General features: G+C 31.5%; 1 protein-coding gene across 1 annotated transcript in view; it reads right to left on the bottom strand.

The window, feature by feature from the left end:
• LOC111702278 (potassium voltage-gated channel protein Shaw) overlaps positions 1–22411 on the bottom strand; it is a 36391-nt gene that overhangs the window by 3881 nt on the left and 10099 nt on the right. Inside the window, exons 6-9 of the mRNA XM_023473918.1 lie at positions 14583–14630; positions 11504–11616; positions 10874–10959; positions 3896–3968 (exon numbers count right to left, since the gene is read on the bottom strand). Coding sequence (XP_023329686.1) covers positions 3896–3968; positions 10874–10959; positions 11504–11616; positions 14583–14630 — 320 coding nt within the window. The remainder of the gene's footprint in view (positions 1–3895; positions 3969–10873; positions 10960–11503; positions 11617–14582; positions 14631–22411) is intronic.

Genomic DNA, 22411 nt, shown 5'->3' with positions numbered 1-22411 from the left:
TAAAGAGGATACGGAGTGGAGGTGTATCGGATAAAGAGGAAAGTGAGCGGGGGTGTATCGGATAAAAAGTATAGGGAGTGGGGGTGTATCGGATAAAGAGGATACGGAGTGGGGGTGTATCGTATAAAGAGGAGAAGGAGTGGAGGTGTATCGGATAAAGAGGATAGGGAGTGGAGGTGTATCGGATAAAAAGTATAGGGAGTAGGGGGTGTATCGTATAAAGAGGAAAGGGAGTGAGGGTGTATCGGATAAAGAGGATAGGGAGTGGAGGTGTATCGGATAAAGAGGATAGGGAGTGGAGGTATATATATATATATATATATATATATATATATATATAAATCTATGTACTTTTTAGTCCAGAAACTAGATTCTAACGTAGATATAATATGTTTGTTATCTTTATTCCTCCATCCTCCAGACATAATTTGATTCTCTGATGATTACTCAATGTCTCCGTAAACTGTTGTCAGTATGCTATCTTCAGGCTGTCAAGATTCAAGATATATTGCTCAGATATTCTTGGGAACAATATTAAGCTTTTCCTTCTTCTTACATCTAGATATATTCTTCCTACTCACATCCATACCTGGAGTTTATATTCTTCCTAACTCACATCCAGACCTGGAGATTTTATTCTTCCTACTCACATCCAGTACTTTAGATTATATTCTTCCTTCTCACATCCAGACCTGGAGATTATATTCTTCCTGCTAATATCCAGACCTGGAGATTATATTCTTCCTACTCACATCAGACCTAGAGATTATATTCTTCCTACTCACATCCAGACCTGGAGAATATATTCTTCCTACTCACATCCAGACCTGAAGATTATATTCTTCCTACTCACATCCAAACCTGGAGAATAAATTCTTCCTACTCATATCCAGAACCGGAGATTATATTCTTCCTGCTCATATCCAGATCTGGAGATTATATTCTCCCTGCTCATATCCAGATCTGGAGATTATATTCTTCCTGCTCATATCAAAGATCTGGAGATTATATTCTCCCTGCTCATATCCAGATCTGGAGAATATATTCTTCCTACTCACATCCAGTACTGGAAATTATATTCTAACTACTCATATCCAAACCTGGAGATTGTATTCTTCCTGCTCACATCCAGACCTGGAGATTGTATTCTTCCTACTCACATCCAGACCTGGAGATTATATTCTTCCTGCTCACATCCAGACCTGGAGATTGTATTCTTCCTGCTCACATCCAGACCTAGATATTATATTCTTCCTACTCATATCCAGATCTGGAGAATTTATTCTTCTTACTCATATACAGAACTGGAGATTATATTCTTCCTACTCATATGGAGACCTGGAGATTGTACTATTCTTTCTCATAGCTGGACCTGTGGATTTTACTTTTCCTTCTCATATCTGTACCTTGAGATTGTATTTTTCTTATTCAAATCTAGACCCTGAGAATGAATTACTCCTACTCATATCCAGACCTAGAGATTGTATTCTCCCTACTCATATCTGGACCTTGAGATGGTATTCGTCCTACTCACATCCAGAACTTGATATTGTATAATTCTTCTCATATCTGGACCTGGAGATTGTAATCTTCCTACTCATATCAGGACCCGGAGATTGTATTCTTCCTATGCACATCCAGTCCTAGAGATTGTATCAATTCTTCCTACTAATATCCAAAACTAGGGATTGTATTCTTCCTACTAATATCCAGACCAGGAGATTGCATTATTACTACCCATATTCAGAACTAGAAATTGCATTTTTCCTACTCATATCTAGAGCACAGGATATTTTATTCTTCCTATTTGAATTCCCCCTTCTCATATCTGGACCTGGAGAGTATATTCTTTCTTTCATATCTAGACATCTAGATGTATTTTTCCTTAATCCAACTAGTCCTAGATATTGTACATTTACGTAGAGTCTACAGATTATATTCTGCCTGTGCAAATCATAGTCAAACAATTTCTCCTTAAAACAGTATTTTTTCTATACCCATAATAATATAATCTAACTAACTAAACTAAACTCTAATTTAACTAAACTCTAATTTTCTATACCCATAATAATATAATGATTAACTAAACTCTAATTTTAAGTGGAACAATTCTTTCTAAACTAAATTACAGTTAGCGAATTTAAAAGGTTAAAATAAAAACACGACAAGTTTTAAAGAATATTAGATACAGGCATACCGGAAGCTTACTTCAGAAAAAGAATATTAAAATGACAAAGTTTAAAATGTTCTTTCAACAAAGCTCAGCTTTAGATATTATAAGATCTAAAGGAATATATTAGAAAGAAAAGGATTAAAGAAAGAATAAACAAAATTCGGAAATTTTTTTTCGGATTAATATCATTTCGAAATAAGATTTCCAGATAAAATTATCTGCACAAAGTTTATAGAAATATTTTATAAAAATCAAACTTATTTAAACGTAAAAAGTACGCTTGATGAATTATAAAATTCCGTGTCAAGGAAAAATAAATTTGTTTTACGATCTTCTGACATCATGGATTCAGGCCATTTTTCAAAATATTTTTGTAATCCAGTCATTTAAAAATATTTGTTTTCCATGAATGTGAAAAGAATTGTATAATTGTATAATCATGAGGATTGAGTGAGGACTTGAAGATCGTCATTGATCTTTGAAATAATTTGCGGCATTAAGTCGGCAACCCTTTTGCCTAATACAATAAGTATGATTCTAAAAACAATAATAATACCCCTAGTCCTGACATTTTTCAGAGTGTGGTCTGCTTTTTTGGTGCTCTCAATATTACCGTATCACCCTAAACTAAGGTTTCGGTGCGTAGTGATCTGTATTACACAGACCGTAAGAAAGGTGTTCAATGAACAATAATTTTGTTCAGATTACGATTTATTAAATAACATCAAAATGTTCTGAATTGATCGAATTGCCGCAAATTATCTTTTACACCACTTTCTTGTTTGACACAATGTATCACAATAAAACTTTCTTGTTTGAGGGACACACTGTATCGCAATAAAACTTTCTTGTTTCGAGGGACACACTGTATTACAACAAAACTTTCTTATTTGAGGGACACACTGTATCACAATAAAACTTTCTTGCTTGAGGGACACACTGTATCACAAAAAAACTTTCTTGTTTGAGGGACACACTGTATCGCAATAAAACTTTCTTGTTTGAGGGACACACTGTATCATAATAAAACTTTCTTGTTTGAGGGACACACTGTATCGCAATAAAACTTTCTTGTTTCGAGGGACACACTGTATCATAATAAAACTTTCTTGTTTGAGGGACACACTGTATCATAATAACACTTTCTTGTTTGAGGGACACACTGTATCACAATAAAACTTTCTTGTTTGAGGGACACACTGTATTGCAATAAAACTTTCTTGTTTCGAGGGACACACTGTATCACAATAAAACTTTCTTGTTTGAGGGACACACTGTATCGCAATAAAACTTTCTTGTTTCGAGGGACACACTGTATCACAATAAATCTTTCTTGTTTACACACTGTATCACAATAAAACTTTCTTGTTTGAGGGACACACTGTATCGCAATAAAACTTTCTTGTTTCGAGGGACACACTGTATCACAATAAATCTTTCTTGTTTGAGGGACACACTGTATCACAATAAAACTGTCTTGTTTGAGAGACACACTGTATCACAATAAAACTTTCTTGTTTGAGAGGCACACTGTATCACAATAAACTTTCTTATTTGAGGGACACACTGTATCACAATAAAACTTTCTTATTTGAGGGACACACTGTATCACAGTGAAACTTTGCAACTGATCTGTTTCCAACTTAAAAGATTATTTATCAAAATCAAATCATGATTCTAAAAAGAAAAAACTAAAATTAGATTAGTTTAAAGCTTGTTTTCCTGATGACTGGTACTCTGAAGTTGGGATGAGTCTTCAGGCAGAAAGAGAGGATTGAGATCACAATGAAGAAAACTAAAAAAATTAGATTAGATGAAAAAAGGTTTAATTTTTTATTTTATTTTCTGGTGTTAGGTACTTTCCCAAAGCATTTTCCCAAGGACGACTTCCCAAGTGACAATTTCCCAAGTGGCAAATTCTCAAATGTGCAATTTCCCTAGGTTAGCTTAGGCCCTCTGAGGCGCCTCAGCCTGCAAGTGAGGCGCTACGATTAAGATGGGCTAGGGGCCAGAGCGCCGCGGCTAGAACATGCCGGGGGGCCGAGCGCTGCGGCTAGAACAGACTTGGGAAGTTGCTGTTTGGGAAATTGCACAGTTGAGAAGTTACCACTTGGGAAAATACCCTTGGGAAGTTGCCCCTTGGGACAATACCTAACATCGTATTTTCTAATCAACGTGATACGTTGATGTCTCAAAGTGATAACTTAAAAAGAATTGATCAAAATTAAGAAAACTGAGAAAAAGTTTAGATGAAAAAAAAACTATAAAAATCTTTTCCGTGATTATATTTTCTAATCTGCTTCACAAAGTGTTAATAAAAAAGAATTGATCAAAATGAGGGAAAGTTTAGAAGAAGAAAACACTAAAAATTTATTTTTGTAATTGTAATTTTAAATCTGCTTGATATGTAACAACGTGATTATTAAATGGAAATATGTTTTTGACATCCAACGGGAACATCCTCACACACATAAATGAAGAAGAAAGCTTCTTCTAGAAATATTTTAAGACGGAGAGAGGGGTGGGGGAAGGATGGAGAATCTGAGAATTGGAGCAATCCTCAGTTTTTTTGTGAAATGAACTTTTTAACATTCAAGCTTTTGTGTGAGATCTAGTTTAGCTGAAGAACTTAAATTTTTATAATATTTAAAAGAACTCGAACATCTTCTAATTCTGTAATTTGTATTGCTTATATGTTATCCAAGATCTTCTGTAGTTCTAACTATAAGTTCTGCTAGATCAAAGAGAAAAGTATGTCGACATTATATTTCACCAAGAAAAAAAAAACAAGGAACCCACAATAGTTGTTTTGCAAATGAGATTCCTTGCAGTTCCTGGGAGGAATGTAAACAAAACATGGCCTGTAGTACAGAATTTTCAGTATTTGAAGCACATAAAGTTTGCATAAATATATATATATATATAAGTAATAAATATATAAAAAAAACCTGATCTGACGTTTCAATTTTAATACCAAACAGGGGATTTTAATCATATTCGTGATGGTAATTGTTATCATCTTACTGTACTGTCATCATGGATCGTAAACAATAAACATCTGGTCTGAAAGTTGTGAAATGTTTTATCTCTGTTTAATCCTATCTAAGATCTGGGTGTGCAGTGTGCAGTGAAAACTCCGCTCAAGGCTTTAATCTAAATTCATTGAAGTGAAACTATCCTATATATTGGTGGGAATATAGAGGATACAGGGTGTATCCTATATATTGGTGGGAATATAGAGGATACAGGGTGTATCCTATATATTGGTGGGAATATAGAGGATACAGGGTGTATCCTATAAATTGGTGGGAATATAGAGGATACAGGGTGTATCCTATACATTGGTGGGAATATAGGAACTACAGGGTGTATCCTATACATTGGTGGGAATATAGGAACTACAGGGTGTACCAGTATTCAAGATTGGAACTACAGGGTGTACCAGTATTTAAGATAGGAACTACAGGGTGTACCAGTATTTAAGATAGAGACTACAGGGTGTACCAGTATTAAATAAAGAAACTACAGGGTGTACCAGTATTTAAGATAGAAACTACAGGGTGTACCAGTATTAAATATAGAAACTACAGGGTGTACCAGTATTAAATATAGAAACTACAGGGTGTACCAGTATTAAATATAGAAACTACAGGGTGTACCAGTATTAAATATAGAAACTACAGGGTGTACCAGTATTAAATATAGAAACTACAGGGTGTACCAGTATTAAATATAGAAACTACAGGGTGTACCAGTATTAAATATAGAAACTACAGGGTGTACCAGTATTAAATATAGAAACTACAGGGTGTACCAGTATTAAATATAGAAACTACAGGGTGTACCAGTATTAAATATAGAAACTACAGGGTGTACCAGTATTAAATATAGAAACTACAGGGTGTACCAGTATTAAATATAGAAACTACAGGGTGTACCAGTATTAAATATAGAAACTACAGGGTGTACCAGTATTAAATATAGAAACTACAGGGTGTACCAGTATTAAATATAGAAACTACAGGGTGTACCAGTATTAAATATAGAAACTACAGGGTGTACCAGTATTAAATATAGAAACTACAGGGTGTACCAGTATTAAATATAGAAACTACAGGGTGTACCAGTATTAAATATAGAAACTACAGGGTGTACCAGTATTTAAGATAGAAACTACAGGGTGTACCAGTATTAAATATAGAAACTACAGGGTGTAACAGTATTAAATATAGAAACTACAGGGTGTACCAGTATTAAATATCTTTTCTTATGTTTTCTTATATCCTAGAAACTACTGTAAACTATTTCTGTTTTCTTCCTAGAAACTATTGTAAACTAATATTGCTTTCGGACATGGTTACTATATAAATGGAAAGTGACTTGAAATTATGTTTCTATGCATTAGGTAAAGAGTTAATATAATAAAGGGAGTGACCGGCAGGCGGCAATAAAGCCTACAGAAAATGTTTGTGAGCAATGAGATATTACAGAAACTAAAAACTGAACAAGATTACTTATTTTCGATGATGAGAGTTAATTTTATGTTTTCTCAACCTGTTCCTAAACAATTTTTGTCGTCGTTATTTAATCATTTTAAAAAAGTGATTCTCTGAACGTTACCACCCAAATGGATGATTTTGAAAGTCGACTTTGCGCTCAAACTCAGTAATTATACATCATTAAAACGTGTTATATGTCTCAAATCAATCCAAAAAAAATTCTCCGCGATATTACATTTTCAGTTCAACTACCATACATTGCCGGTCACTCCCTTCGAATTTTACAAAACATGTGTTAACCCTGATCTGAATGTTTTGAAAATGTACTTTTTATCATTATATTTATTCTATGAAGGTAAAAACGTAATGTTTGTTAAAGGGACAGACCGGCTATGTAAGGTAGTTGAACTGAGTATGCAGTGTTGTGGACAAATTCTTTAGGATTCATTTGAGACATATAAAACTTTTTAAAGATCTGTAAATACTGAGTTTGAGCGCAAATTCGACGTTAAAAATCGTACTTTTGGGTGGTTACACGTTTTCAGATTTTTTTTAATTATTAAATAACGACGACAAAAAATTTAAACAAAATTCTACAGTAAACTAATTAGTTGTTTAGGAAATAAAAAATAAAAATTAATCTTAGCATCGAAAATAAGTAATCTTATTCAATTATTAGTTTCTATAATCACTCAATTGTTCACAAAGATTTTCTGCAGATTATCTGGAATTTTTCTTGAAAAGACGACATTTGAAGAATTTGAAGAAATCTGCGAATAAATTTATAGAAAATAAGAAATTCTACATAATGATAAGAACGAAATAATTGATTCTAAAATTGATTTTTTGACAAATTTCTTTTGAGACATGTGCATAATAAGTATACCTGTCACTAACAGTGTTTTCTTTTAATTTCCAGCCTCATTCACTAAACTCCAAACTTATCTCGCATATCTTTCTCAAAACTTTATTCTCTCAATTTATTTTACAATTTGAATCAAAACATTCTTCTTCCATTAATGTTTTGTAACTTTTGATTAACTATTACATGGACTCATCTTGTACGAGTCTTTTCAATCCAAATCTTGACCACAATAACCACTAATCAGGGAATAAAAATATACCAATGACAGAACACAGAACTAACTTTTTTGATCCAGTGGGACCTACACAAATATTTAATAGTAAGACGACCTTTAAACAATTGAAACATAATGAACTTTTTAGATAAACAGTGAATAAAAAAGTCTTCTATAGTGGGAATACATAGAACTCTTTATTTTTTACAGTGTTAAATTGTACTGATTTTTTACAGTGTTCAATTGTACTGATTTTTTACAGTGTTCAATTGTACTGATTTTTTACAGTGTTCAACTGTACTGACGCGCAAAAAGTAGGGACAGAGTTTCCAATACTACCGAGGATAAGACAACATCTAATTATTATTATGCGTATTTTTGTTCGTATAAAGCAATCAGTGTGTCCTTTAAAATCTAAATTAAAATCTTAAAGTTTTATGAGTATTTTCATACTTTTTCATTTTAAATTTAATCGGCGAAACAAAATTTAAAAAGCGAAAAAACGAAAAATTTATGTTTCCTTGGTCAAATTACGATCAAAGAGCTGTTAAATCTGCATATACGTCTTAAATGTGCTAGAATTGATATCTAAACAAATGAATTACTGCTCATTAAAACTACTCTCTTTGTGCTATTTGATAAAATCCCTTAACAGATATTAATATTCTGCGAATTCTATCCTGAAGGAATAAGATGCTTAATATTGCAGTCTAATATACTTCGTTTAATGAAGCAGGATCTAATTATTAATATTCAACAATCTTTACAGTCAAAATAGACTCTCTAAAAAAGGAACCAGTACACTAGAGGACTCTAAAAAAGGAACCAGTACACAAGAAGACTCTAAAAAAGGAACCAGTACACGAGAAGACTCTAAAAAGGAACCAGTACACAAGAGGACTCTAAAAAAGGAACCAGTACACGAGAAGACTCTAAAAAAGGAACCAGTACACAAGAGAACTCTAAAAAAAGGAATCAGTACACAAAAGAACTCTAAAAAAAGGAACCAGTACACAAGACAACTCTAAAAAAAGGAACCAGTACACGAGAAGACTCTAAAAAAGGAACCAGTACACAAGAGGACTCTAAAAAAGGAACCAGTAAACGAGAAGACTCTAAAAAAGGAACCAGTACACAAGAGAACTCTAAAAAAAGGAACCAGTACACAAGAAGACTCTAAAAAAGGAACCAGTACACAACCACAAGAGGACTTTAAAAAAGGAACCAGTACACAAGAAGACTCTAAGAAAGGAACCAGTACACAAGAGGACTCTAAAAAAGGGGACCATATTAAAGGGAGACTTTGCGGATAATTAACGAAGTTGTAATAATTGGATTAATCAATATTGAATTCGTATTAATCGGTACAATTTTGTTAACATAAATTCGAAAATATAAGGAAGACGATTTTACCGACCCAATATGCCTCTGTTAATTCTCTAAATGCGTGTGTACACAGGAACCACGAAATGAAGCAAGCACGCCCCACATGTCAAATCCCCGCTCAACCTAGCTCCTACTCCATACAGCGTCAGTTAGCTTTAGAATGTCGAGATGCGAACACCTCTAACATGGAACTACTAACTCCTTCATCCCGCCGCCGATGTCTACTCTAGCAACAAATGCTGCTAATGTCTAAGCCGACCTCCACAGAGTCGCATGTCCAGGGGATTGAGAGGCAAATCAAGTTCCTCCCTTCACATGTTACAGACTGCAAAACCCCCCTCCAGAGTTGCATGTCCTAGGGGATGAGAGGCAAATCAAGTTCCTCCCTACACATGTTACTGACTGCTAATCCCCCAGAACTGTCGCTTAGATGTGAACCCTTTGATGCCAAGATGCTGACACCTGTGAGCTGACCATCATGAAGCTCCAACTGTTCCAATCCTTTCAACACCATTACCAACATGAAGTTGCTGCTGATGTTTGTCTTTTCCTTTATTAATTTCAATCAACCAATTTTAATTCGCAATATGTGCAAATATTTCAAAACAATTTTATTTTTCTTAAATAAACGTTATAGAATATTTGGGTTTTTCCTGATTTCTTTATTAGAATATTTTTTGACCTTTTTAAAGGTCAACAAATTTATTTCTATTTAAATGTAACATTTCCTACAGACTTAAGGTAAAATTGATGAAAAATTACTGGTCCAATTTTATGATCTCGTGGTTCTCATGGTTTTGATTTTACTTCTAAGTATGATAAAGGCAAATTTATCCATAATTTAAAACTTTTTATTCAAAAAAACTCTTTAACAAAAAGAACTTTGGTTAAAACCCTGAAACATTTCTTTCTCAAATTAAATTTTTTCTTATTTGGCATGAATTGAATTCAAGTTAAATGGCTAATAAAGTCTCTCTTTGACACAATATTTTCTCAATTTTTTTCCATGATTGTTGATTCCTTTTTACATTGGACTGAAATCAAAATAGCACCGATTTTTTCTCGTATAAACACAACAATAACATATACTTTCATTTTTCACGCAGACACACAATAAAACGTTTATAGTGTTTAGTTTTTTACAATCTTCAATCCATTTTGTATTTTATGACATTAACGTTGTTAAATCTGTTTGTACTTTACAGAAAGATTTGTCTTAATTTAAAAAAATAAAAATAAAAAACTTTTCCAAAACTAGTTTATTCTATCTCTCTCTCTAAAAATCGGATGGGATGATTCTATTTTCATTTTCTTTTTATCGAATCTATATATATAGAGGGTATAGAAGGGTATAGTTGACCATTGGATTAAGGAAGTTTATATCTTCCAATCTTCTTCCTTTATAGACAATATATCACACTTGTTCATTGATACAGTAACTTCTCATGCAATATTTATAATTTTTCCCTTTATGTTTTGTTTTAAAGATACGGAGTTTCTTCGTTCAACTTCAAGTGCATATATATGGGTTTCTTAATAGCTTTTATTAGCCACAAACTCTGATTTTACAAACCCTATATCTTTGCAACCCAATGTCGAAGATCTTAGATAATTCAAACTATGAATGTTAGATCAAATAATCTCAGTTTGAAATTTTAAAGGTTTACACATCATGTTGCAAAAATATAGGGATTGGAAAATTTGAGCTTCTGGCAAAGACTTAATTCCTTTGTTACCTGAAGTTAAGGAGACAACTTTAGCCCAATGGGATGAGTGAGGTTCGTCAAACAAGGACCATATCTTTGGTTTGGTTCTCTCCCACCTTCACACAGCATTATTCTCTTATCAACAGCTTTATCTTGTCATTGTTTAATAATACATTATTCTTTATACAACGCAGGTGGAGGGGGGGAGAGCAAACATTATAGATAACACATATCAAGGTCTTTTTATGGCACAATTGCAATGGGAATTAATACACACCAATCAAGAACTATTTTTATTATTCCTGCATTTTGTTTGCATAGTTTGGAAAAAGTTGGTTTTGGCGAAATCTAATTTAAATCTATTTATTGTTGAATATTATTTGATAAAGTTTAGAGAGGAATAAAGGAATGAGAATTATGGATGTAGTGGGAGGAAGAGAGGGCTTACACCCTGAATAATAATACAAGGAATTTCAATATAGGAAACAGGGGTAGGGGGTACATTTTAAGTATCAGTAGGGGTAGGGGGTACATTTTACAGTAGGGGTACACTGTACAGTAGGGGTAGGGGGTATACTGGACCGTAGGTGTAAGGGCTACACTGTACAGTAGGGATACGAGGGACACAAATATCAATATATGAAAATGAGAATAGTGCTCCTTGTGATTTGTCCACTATGATAACTCTCTTCAAATCCAAACTTCTTGGCAATCTCCTCCTCTGTAGGTTTATCCGTCTCTATATCCAGCTTGTCAAGGATTGCTAGGGTTGCCTGAACAATATTGTTTTTCTAAAATAGAAAAAATATTTTTGTCCAACTTTGGTTGAACATTCTAGAAAAGTTTTCAAAGTTGGAGTGGATAAGGAAGAACTAACAGTTAGTTAGATAGATAGAGAGTAAACCTGCGTGTGGATAAGTTTATCAACTAAACAAATGTTAAAAAACAGTTAAAAATCATGAAAAATCTAAAATATGACAAATATGGGGGAAAAAAAGAAGTTTAAAAATATAAAATTTTAACGTAAAAAAATGGGAAAAGAAAGTAGGAGAAATATTTAATGTTGGACCGAAGGTCCGGGAAGATGGGGGCAGGAAACAAAGAAAATAGACAACAAGCTGCGAGTTTAAGAGTTAATTATGGAAAGATATCGCAATGACAAAAATATGGAAATATGCGAGGGGAAGAAAAAAGGAATATGATAAAGACAAATTCGTAAATTTTCCATAAATGATTTCCAAAATAGTTTGAAAATGATATATCAGGTCCCATAAAAATAGATTGGTTCAGGCGTTTTAACGTCAAACAGACAAGCAAGATCAATAGAATATTTTACACTTCAAACTGGACGGAAAGAGTTCAGAATCTTTGTCCTTGGAGCTCCTTTAGTTTGGATTTTGCGCAAAAGTATAAAATTTATTTGAATATTAGAATTTAAAACGTTTAATTTTACGTCCGATATATTTTATTTGAAGTGATAATACAAAGAAAATATTAGAAATTCAAGTATGGAAGGTTTAAGGAAGGAGGTTAATGGAAAGATCATTATTCATTAATAAGATATGTGAACTCATTATTAGAGCAATTAATGTTTAGTTAGATATAAATCAAGTGATTAATATTCGCATAGATTAATAACAACACAGATAGAACACTAAATGTCGTATTTTCAAGATTTAGAGGTTTTTCGTTTACAATAACACTGAGGCAAAATCCCAAAGGAGTTCCGCGCAAGCAGTGTTGAATTACAAGACAAGAGCAAAACTCCTTTGGACTTTTGCCTCTGGGTTATTGTAAACGAAAAACCCCTAAATCTTAAAAAGACAACATCTAGTGTTCTATCTGTGTTGTTATCAATCTATGAATATTCATTAAACATTAACCTTCATTCGGTATTGGAAAGGGGGGGATTATATGTTCTCTATGGAAAAGTTAAGTAGGCTCTATATGTTCTCTATGGAAAAGTTGAGTAGGTTCTATATGGAAAAGTTAAGTAGGCTCTAAATGTTCTCTATGGAAAAGTTAATCCATTGATATAGAGAGAACATTCGATATATATATATATATATATATGTATATATGTCTATAATATATATATATTGAATATTGAACAATGTACATAAATAGTTGGAATTTATTCTATGGAGAGAAGGAATAATCTCGCACTTAATCAATATCAAGGAATACACATCAGGAACCTCCATAACTTTGTTTACAAATACAATGTACTGCAGTTTCTGTGAGGAATGTAAACAAAAACAGAGCTACTAAGGCAATGCTTTGCTTGTGTTCATCCCAAAAACTCCTGTACAATTTTTTTTGTAGGGAACATTATATTCCTTGATCAATTTTTATTGACATTTCAAGAAATACAAGAAATGGGGGTAGTATACTTATAGGAGAGTGTTCGCGAAAAATGAAAGAGGGTACAGGCAATCCAATTAATGTTAAGAACATGTAAATTCACTAAATGATGCATATTGTACAGGGTGTCCCAAAAAACATGGGAATTCAGTGACGAATTCGATATCGTCTTTTTAAATAATTCTTTGATTTAGTATAGTGATACCAACTGAGAAAGCTGTAATCAGTAAGAGTTTCGTCTGCTATGTTCACATTTTGTTTGTTTATGTTTTGACTGCATACGGTTGTACTTAGTAAAACAAGAAAATTGCAGTATACAGACAGAGTAAACTTGAATGTCTTCACTGTTCATCTTGCGGAGACATTAAAGACGCATCCTTACAGTCTTCTACCCTTTTCATAAAATAAACTCTAGCAGACATAATGATATGATGGCTTTTGAAATTAGGTATTACAATGCTAATTCATAACAAATACGATATCTAATTCGTAACTGAATTCCCATGTTTTTTGGGACACCCTGTACCACTCAACCCGTATATTTTTTAATTTGATTTATCCTGCTCCTTGAAATTTTACAAGTCATCTTTGTTATTAAATCGTTCTCCTGAACTTTTCATTCGAGCGCACTTGATTGAGAATGCCGCGCATCAATCCGTAAGTTTTATTGGACTTATCCGTTCATAGCAATAGTCGTCTCCAGCCATTCCCTTCTTATAGACATACGTATATGTATGTAGAACTAAAATTAGTAGCGATCACATCCTTGATTCCGATTAAGTATTTATTTCTTTTCATGTTTCGTGAACACTCCCTTAGAGTTTTCTTTGTGGAAAAAGATGAATCAAGCTGTAAAGGAAAAGAGAGAATTTTATCAATATTATTGAAATAAACGAAATACGGTTTAAGAGTGCCAGGTTTAAATGGGTTTAGTGCCTTTAGTTCCAGCCCTTACCTTTCAAGATTATGATAAAATTTGAAATCTTTATCTTTGATTTATCCAAAATCTTTCCAAAAAAAGAACGAATGTGAGTTAAAATATAATTTGAAAATTGCCAAGAGGAAAATGTATGTACAGAATTCTTTAATATAAAAAGAACATTGAAGAAAAGAGAAAACGTTGGCAGGGCTGCTGAAATATTTGAAAACATCTAAATCATAAAAATATGAATTGGCAGATTAAATCTGAAATCGGGTTGGAAAGAAGTAAAACTTCAACAAAAATTTAGCAAAACTATTGAAATAAAATTATTTTTTCAGATATAGGCTAGTTCTATTCTAAACAACAAGCATTGTGCTTTATTTATCATGATTTTTTCATAGTTTTGATTTGGGAAAATTTGCCGACAGATTCCTTTAAATAAAATCGACTGACCTGTGTATCTCTATGGGTTGTGTAGGTCATCCAACAGCAGGGTTCAACCTGAGTTATCATTCCATCAATTTAGTAAATTATCCAAGAAAACATTGCTTTTAAACATGCGCCACCGAGTCATTTTCAGGGGGGAGGATGGAACACAATCATAGAGTTTCCAATATTTTTTGAAGGGGGCAAAATAATTGTCAGAAAACATGAAATTTAGGGCAAATTAAGTAAACTCTGAAAGGTCAACACATACTTTGTGGAAAAGTTAAGTAGGCTCTATATTTTCTCTATGGAAAAGTTAAGTAGACTCTATATGTTCTCTATGGAAAAGTTAAGTAGACTCTATATGTTCTCTATGGAAAATTTTAGTAAACTCTAAATGTTCTCTATGGAAAAGTTAGTTAGACTATATATGTTCTCTATGGAAAAGTTAGCTAGTCTCTATATGTCTCTATGGAACAGTTTAGTAAACTCTAAATGTTCTCTATGGAAAAGTTAAGTAGGTTCTATATGTTCTCTATGGAAAAGTTAAGTAGGCTCTAAATGTTCTCTATGGAAAAGTTAAGTAGACTCTAAATGTTCTCTATGAAAAAATTTGTATTTTCACTTGGAAGCTTGAATATATTTATTACTTAGATTAAAATAGAACTGTAGAAATATATCCAGGATATACAGTTGGAAACATTTTTTTGTAAAGACAAAAAGCAATTTTGTTATTTCACACAAAAAGGTTTTTTCAGTTTTTGTTTATCCACCTTTCAATATGAGTAATTTTACAGAACACATGTATCCAGATTGCTTTGAAAAGTTGGATTAATTTTTTATGACAGGGTCGACTTAGAATTGTCGAAATGCGTTGACATTAATTTTACCTCACTACTTTTTTTGTAGCACTAGACATATACTTGTGTACATATACTTGTGCACATATACTTGTGTACATATACTTGTGCACATATACTTGTGCACATATACTTGTGCACATATACTTGTGCACATATACTTGTGCACATATACTTGTGTACATATACTTGTGTACATATACTTGTGTACACTAGTTTTTTGCTCTGGTTTTTAACAAGTTATCGACAAAATCCTCATTTTTTCGTAACAGCAATATCTGTATCACTTTACATTTCACACGCGAAACAGAAAAGATAAATAGACTGATCTTGAATAAGAAAAGTATTTTATGTTTAGCAATATATTGTGCATAATGAATGCAGTGGATCGATAAACTTGTTGATTATTGTGTACATTATTTATATATTTATATAATTATAGAAAATGTTAATTAATCTTTGATAAATGAGAGGTCATTAGAAACCTAGGTAATTGTTGATTTTGGGTCTTCAGCTTTAGCTAATCTGGGATTGGAACTTTTGAGGGAGATAGAGTTAAAGGGACTGTGAAGGAAAAATGAAAGGGGGTATAGACTGAAAACTAATCACTTTAGCTCAATTGCTCGCGACCCATGAAAGTTATATCTGATGTTCCTTTCTCAAGAAATTGATAAAACACTGTGTAAATTTATACGAAAATTCATATATATATGCAACAGAACTCTCACCAAGGAGAGTGCAGGATACTGGTCACGTGCCTCTGTCTGTATCATGTGACTAGTATATTGCACTACTTTTGGTGGGAGTCTGACGACGTCATACCACGGGCAGTCGTAGTACATTTGAATTTCCGAGCCGGGTCAACCTTTCCGGTCCCAGTTTGTATTGTACCGCGCGGACATTGGGTTAATAAAGCAGACAATCAACAAGACCAGCCGGTGCAACAAGGTTGACGCGTTCAGACTTCATATATGTTGAATTTACTTTTACTAAAGGGGCAGAGGTGCGTGATCCAGAATTATAAATAATATTATCAATTACATATATTAAAAATAAAAATTATAAAAATAATAGTTGGAGAAAAACTAAGTTACAATTAGGTTTCTCTGGGATATCTTCGTTTTCAGATTGGTTGCGTATTTGCTGAATATGATCTGTTAAAACCTACAATTTCTACACAAAATTGTAAATATATGAATTTTCGTATAAAATTGACACAGTTTTATATCAATTTCTCTAGACAGGAACAAGTGATCAGCTTTCAGCCTATAACCCCTTTCAATTTTACTTTACAGTTCCTTTAAGCTCCATGATTTGATTCAACATATAATTCATAATATTTTAAAATCTGAAATGTCCATTCCTATTAAGATGACAAGCACGATTCACAACGGAACTCTTAATCTGATCAATAATGAGAACATCATTGTTTTCCTGGCGTTAAAATTGTTTAATTGATCTTAATAAGACAAAGCTTTCAACTGTTTTAAAAACAAACATGACACTCTTACATCTAAAGTGAAATTAGGCTTTCGGTCAAATTGACCCCCCCTGTAGTTTTTTTTTACATAACTCAAAAAGTATTGGTCTGAGGCTGTTGAAATTTTCTGAATTTTCCTACATACCCAAAGCCCTCCCTTTAGGCCTAAAACCGGGCTTTAATACTAACTGCCTGAGTCCTCAGGCACACTACCTGAATGACTGCTTTTCCTGTAACAAACTAAATCTTTGTTTTGACCCACTTCCACTTGTCAGATTTTGATAAAATTTAGCTTTTTGGAAAGCCTTTGACATAAAAAAACGAATTGCACAAGTTTTGCGAAAAAAAATTGCAAATTTTTTGCAAACAACCTGTCAAAAGAAATTTGCACATTTTTAGTTTTTCTTGATTAAAATTCAGGTTATTTAAAATTTTGCAAAAATTTGCATTTTGCATATTTGAAATGGCAAGGTCAAGGGCTTTTCAAAAATGTATAATTTTTCATTTTTTGGACAAATTTTTTTTGCAAACATTTTTACTATATAACTGGATTTTGCGATAAAAAATTCAATTTTTGCAAATTTGCAAATTTTTTTGCAGATTCTAAAAGTAGAGCACAAGAGCTTTCCAATGATGTATCATTTGTCATATTTGGACATCAAACATGGGATTTAGAGGGGGGGGGTCAATTTGACCCCCCCCCCCAGCATATCCTGGTTTTCAAGTACCCCAGCAGAGATAGGGTTAATATTAGATGTTTTGAACTTGGATTTAAGTATAGTATATATTTGTATATAAAGTTTAGATAAAGTTTAAATCTGCAGAGAAAACTGAAATAGCTTATTTTCTTTAAAAATGAATATTCACCTTTAAGTTCAGGATTAAGTTTTTAATATTTCAGATTTGATTTAAAATCCTTTCCTCTTTATTCGTTCTCCCATCATTTGAAACAATATTTTTTCATTTTCAACTTTTTCAGCCAAAAGTTCCGAAACATTTAAAGCAGTTTTTATCAGTCAAACTACAAGATACTTTATCAAAATACATTTCCCACGCGTTTGATTATAGGAACTGTTAAATTTACTAAATAAACTAAATATACTTGTCATCAAAATAAACTTGCCCATCACACCTTAGTCTGTTTATAATGTCTTTTTTCTACCTTGAAAAGTGTGTTATTCTGACTTTTTCCTCCATTGCTTTTCACAATTTAAAATTTAAATGAAAAATGATTAACCTCAAAAAATAAAATCATGGATATCCAAATCTTTAATGGGTACAGGTGTAAATCATACATGTCTCTTTATAAACGACGTGCAAAAATAAATTCAAAAATATTGGTTTATAATTATCTAGAGTTGATGAAAAGACTGTATTAAATCCACTGCAGGATTTGCAAGATACATAATATATAAGTTGAATTATAGATTATTTTTAAGTATTCAGTTTTCATGCAAGTTAAGAATTTAGTTCAGTAAGTTTAAGATTACCTAAGCCTATATAAAGATTTTTAAAGCTATAGCCTTAAAAAAAGTCATCAACCTAGAAAAGATACAACGTCATCCAAGAAATAGTTTTTATGGAAAATATTATATATGATTTTAAGGAAAAAATATTGTACAAAGTAAGTAGTAATAAAAAACATCAACACATGCTAATACCAGTGATTACGGACCGTTTTTAGTTTTTTAGTATTTCGGATAATATATTTTCTTAAAAACCGTTATTTTGCCTCTATATTTTTTTTATCTAGAACAGATATTTACGATTACACTGTATTTGAATTTAATTTGTTCCAAGTCATAGTTTAAATGTCGTTTAAATTTAGTAAGTTAATATTTAAATATGCCTGTCATTAAAACCTGGTTTCGTCTGCGCAACAAAACAAATCTTATATCGTTGTTGACGGGGACGGGGACGCACAAGAGATAAATTTATACACTGGAGTAAATAATATTCGAAACCTCTGTTACAAGAAGAACAGCGGAACATTGATACAACAGGATTCATGGTATTACAATAAATATCCCATTAATTGCTTTAACTGCTGGCTTTGCTCAAATAAATGTTTCAGCAATTAAACTAAGTTCTGTCGTCGCCATATATTGTATCTACAAGTTTCTACATTATTATAATTTAACTATTTAAATAATTATAATTTAGATTTTATGTTCTCTCTCCTGCGTCTACATCATAGTGCATATTACTCTTATTTGCGTCTCCTTTACCATGATAAATATTAATTCCAGGACCAATACAAAATTATTCCCTCTTCTTCTATATTAAAAACTGTACTAGTACTGCCAACTTTTCTTGATCGAACTAAAGAACCAAAGATAGTTTGAATTTATGCAAAAATATCAGGCATAAAAAAAAACTAAAAACTTTGTACATCTGAATTACCGTGAATCAAATCTATAAATAGGTAAATTATGTATAATTGTAGTTTTCTCTTAGTTTTATTATCAATCTGATACTTCTGTATTGTTTATACTTTATAATCATCAAACTTAGATTGAGCAATCCCTATAGACACAAGACAAACATAAAAATCATGACTTGACCCCCCCCCCCCCCAACAAGCCCTCCCCCTTTAATGAATTTTTATATATAACAACTTTCCTATTTTAAAGTAACTTATTTATTTATCATATTTTAAGGTTAATATTTAGTATTAGTAGCATGTTTTCATATTTCAAGGTTAATATTTAGTATTTATGACTTTAAAGCTGAACAGTACTATTGAATTAGCATATTAATATTAATATATAAATATGTTATGTAGTGATTAAAAATCAATGTTTTCTATTTTTGCATAATTTTGCATAATTTTTCTCTTTTCTTTTGGAAACCTGTATTTTCAAAATGTAATTAAACAAATTTAAACTACACCATCTATATATGTATTTATATCTTTGTGTGTGAATAAATCTTTATAATATTGTGGAAGACGATGCCTGGCCGCGTTAAACTAGTTCCACAAGATTCAACAGAATGAGATAGAACGGATACGGGGCATAGTACTGATGTCATCATCTACAGTCTACACGTGCGATATCGATATTGACTCTAGTTCTGAACCCTCTAGTAATAAGTTATAAGAAATATATATACTGAAAGTTATTTATGCGTTTTTATTAGAGTCTGACTCACGTCCTCTATAATATAATAATTACTGAGTTAATAATTAACTAAAAAATCCTTTCAACACACCCTGAAAGATATAAAAGTCTCTTTCTATTTATCTATGAAATTAAAAAAAATAAACTTTTTACTGAAGCTAATTTCAGATGACCCCGGGCCCATATTATAGAGTGGCATGTCTGATTAGCAAAGGTGCCCTTAAGTGCGTTGTATGCTTAAAAAAATGACATGTTCATGTTTTTAAAAATGAATGACATGTCCATGTTTTAAAGATAAATGACATACCCTCGTATTTAAAAATAAATGACATGTCCATGTTTTAACAATAACTGACATGTCCATGTTTTTAAAAATAAATGACATGTCCATTTAAAAAAAAAATGACATGTCCATGTTATTAAAAATAAATGACATATCCATGTTTTTAAAAATAATTGACATGTCCAGGTTTTTAAAAATAAATGACATGTCCATGTTTTCAAAAATAAATGACATGTCCCTGTTTTTAAAAATAAATGACATGTTTTTGAAAATAAATGAAATGTCCATGATTTTATGACATGTCCATGTTTTTAAAAATAAAAGACATATCCATGTTTTTTAAAAATAAAGGACATGTCCATGTTTTTGAAAATGAATGACATGTCCATGTTTTTAAAAATGAATGACATGTCCACGTTTTTAAAAATAAATGACATGTCCTTGTTTTTAAAAATAAATGACATGGTTTTAAAAATAAATGACATGTCCATGTTTTTAAAAATAAAGGAAATGTCCATGTTTTTGAAAATAAATGACATGTCCATGTTTTTAAAAATGAATGACATGTCCACGTTTTTAAAAATAAATGACATGTCCTTGTTTTTGCAAATAAATGACATGTCCATGTTTTCAAAAATAAATGACATGTCCCTGTTTTTAAAAATAAATGACATGTTTTTGAAAATAAATGAAATGTCCATGATTTTATGACATGTCCATGTTTTTAAAAATAAAAGACATATCCATGTTTTTTAAAAATAAAGGACATGTCCATGTTTTTGAAAATGAATGACATGTCCATGTTTTTAAAAATAAATGACATGTCCTTGTTTTTAAAAATAAATGACATGGTTTTAAAAAATAAATGACATGTCCATGTTTTTAAAAATAAAGGACATGTCCTTGTTTTTGAAAATAAATGACATGTCCATGTTTTTAAAAATATATGACATGTCCACGTATTTAAAAATAAATGACATGTCCATGTTTTTAAAAATAAAGGACATGTCCTTGTTTTTGAAAATAAATGACATGTCCATGTTTTCAAAAATAAATGACATGTCCCTGTTTTTAAAAATAAATGACATGTTTTTGAAATAAATGAAATGTCCATGATTTTAAAAATAAATGACATGGTTTTAAAAAATAAATGACATGTCCATGTTTTTAAAAATAAAGGACATGTCCATGTTTTTGAAAATAAATGACATGTCCATGTTTTTAAAAATGAATGACATGTCCACGTTTTTAAAAATAAATGACATGTCCTTGTTTTTGAAAATAAATTACATGTCCATGTTTTTAAAAATAAATGACATGTCCTTGTTTTTTTTAAAATAAATGACATGGTTTTTAAAAATAAATTGATCAAATAAAAGTTTAAAGGGTACTGTTGTGAATCTTCCCCTCCTCAAATGGATGATCATTTTAAATGACGTCTACAGTTCCTTTAGTATCTATTTCTGATAGGTTTTCATAATAGACTTATTTGTCTAGTATTTATTTAAAGTTTGTTATTCAATATATTCTCTAATATTCACAACAATCAACAACTTTGTTGATTGTTGTCAACCCCCAATATATAAACTTTATAGAGTTTAATAATCACTATTAGTCAACCACGCAGTATTTATATATGTACTTTATACCAGTTTAGTAATCAATATTAGTCAACCACGCAGTATTAATATATGTACTTTATACCAGTTTAGTAATCAATATTAGTCAACCACTCAATATTTATATATCTACTGTATACACTTTAATAATCAATATTAGTCAACCAACCAATATATACACTTTATACAGTTTAAAAATTAATATTAGTCAACCACCGAATATATACTTTATACTGTTTAATAATCAATATTAGTCAACCACCCAATATATACTTTATCCTTTTTAATAATCAATATTAGTCAACCAACCAATATATACACTTTATACAGTTTAAAAATTAATATTAGTCAACCACCGAATATATACTTTATCCTGTTTAATAATCAATATTAGTCAACCACCCAATATATACACTTTATACAGTTTAAAAATCAATATTAGTCAACCACCCAATATATACTTTATCCTGTTTAATAATCAATATTAGTCAA

This window comes from Eurytemora carolleeae, unplaced genomic scaffold (genome assembly GCF_000591075.1).
Source record: "Eurytemora carolleeae unplaced genomic scaffold, Eaff_2.0 scaffold499, whole genome shotgun sequence".
In the NCBI taxonomy this organism is placed as follows: domain Eukaryota; kingdom Metazoa; phylum Arthropoda; class Copepoda; order Calanoida; family Temoridae; genus Eurytemora; species Eurytemora carolleeae.
Note: the sequence above shows the minus strand (reverse complement) of the source record. Positions and strands in the feature narration are given on the sequence as shown.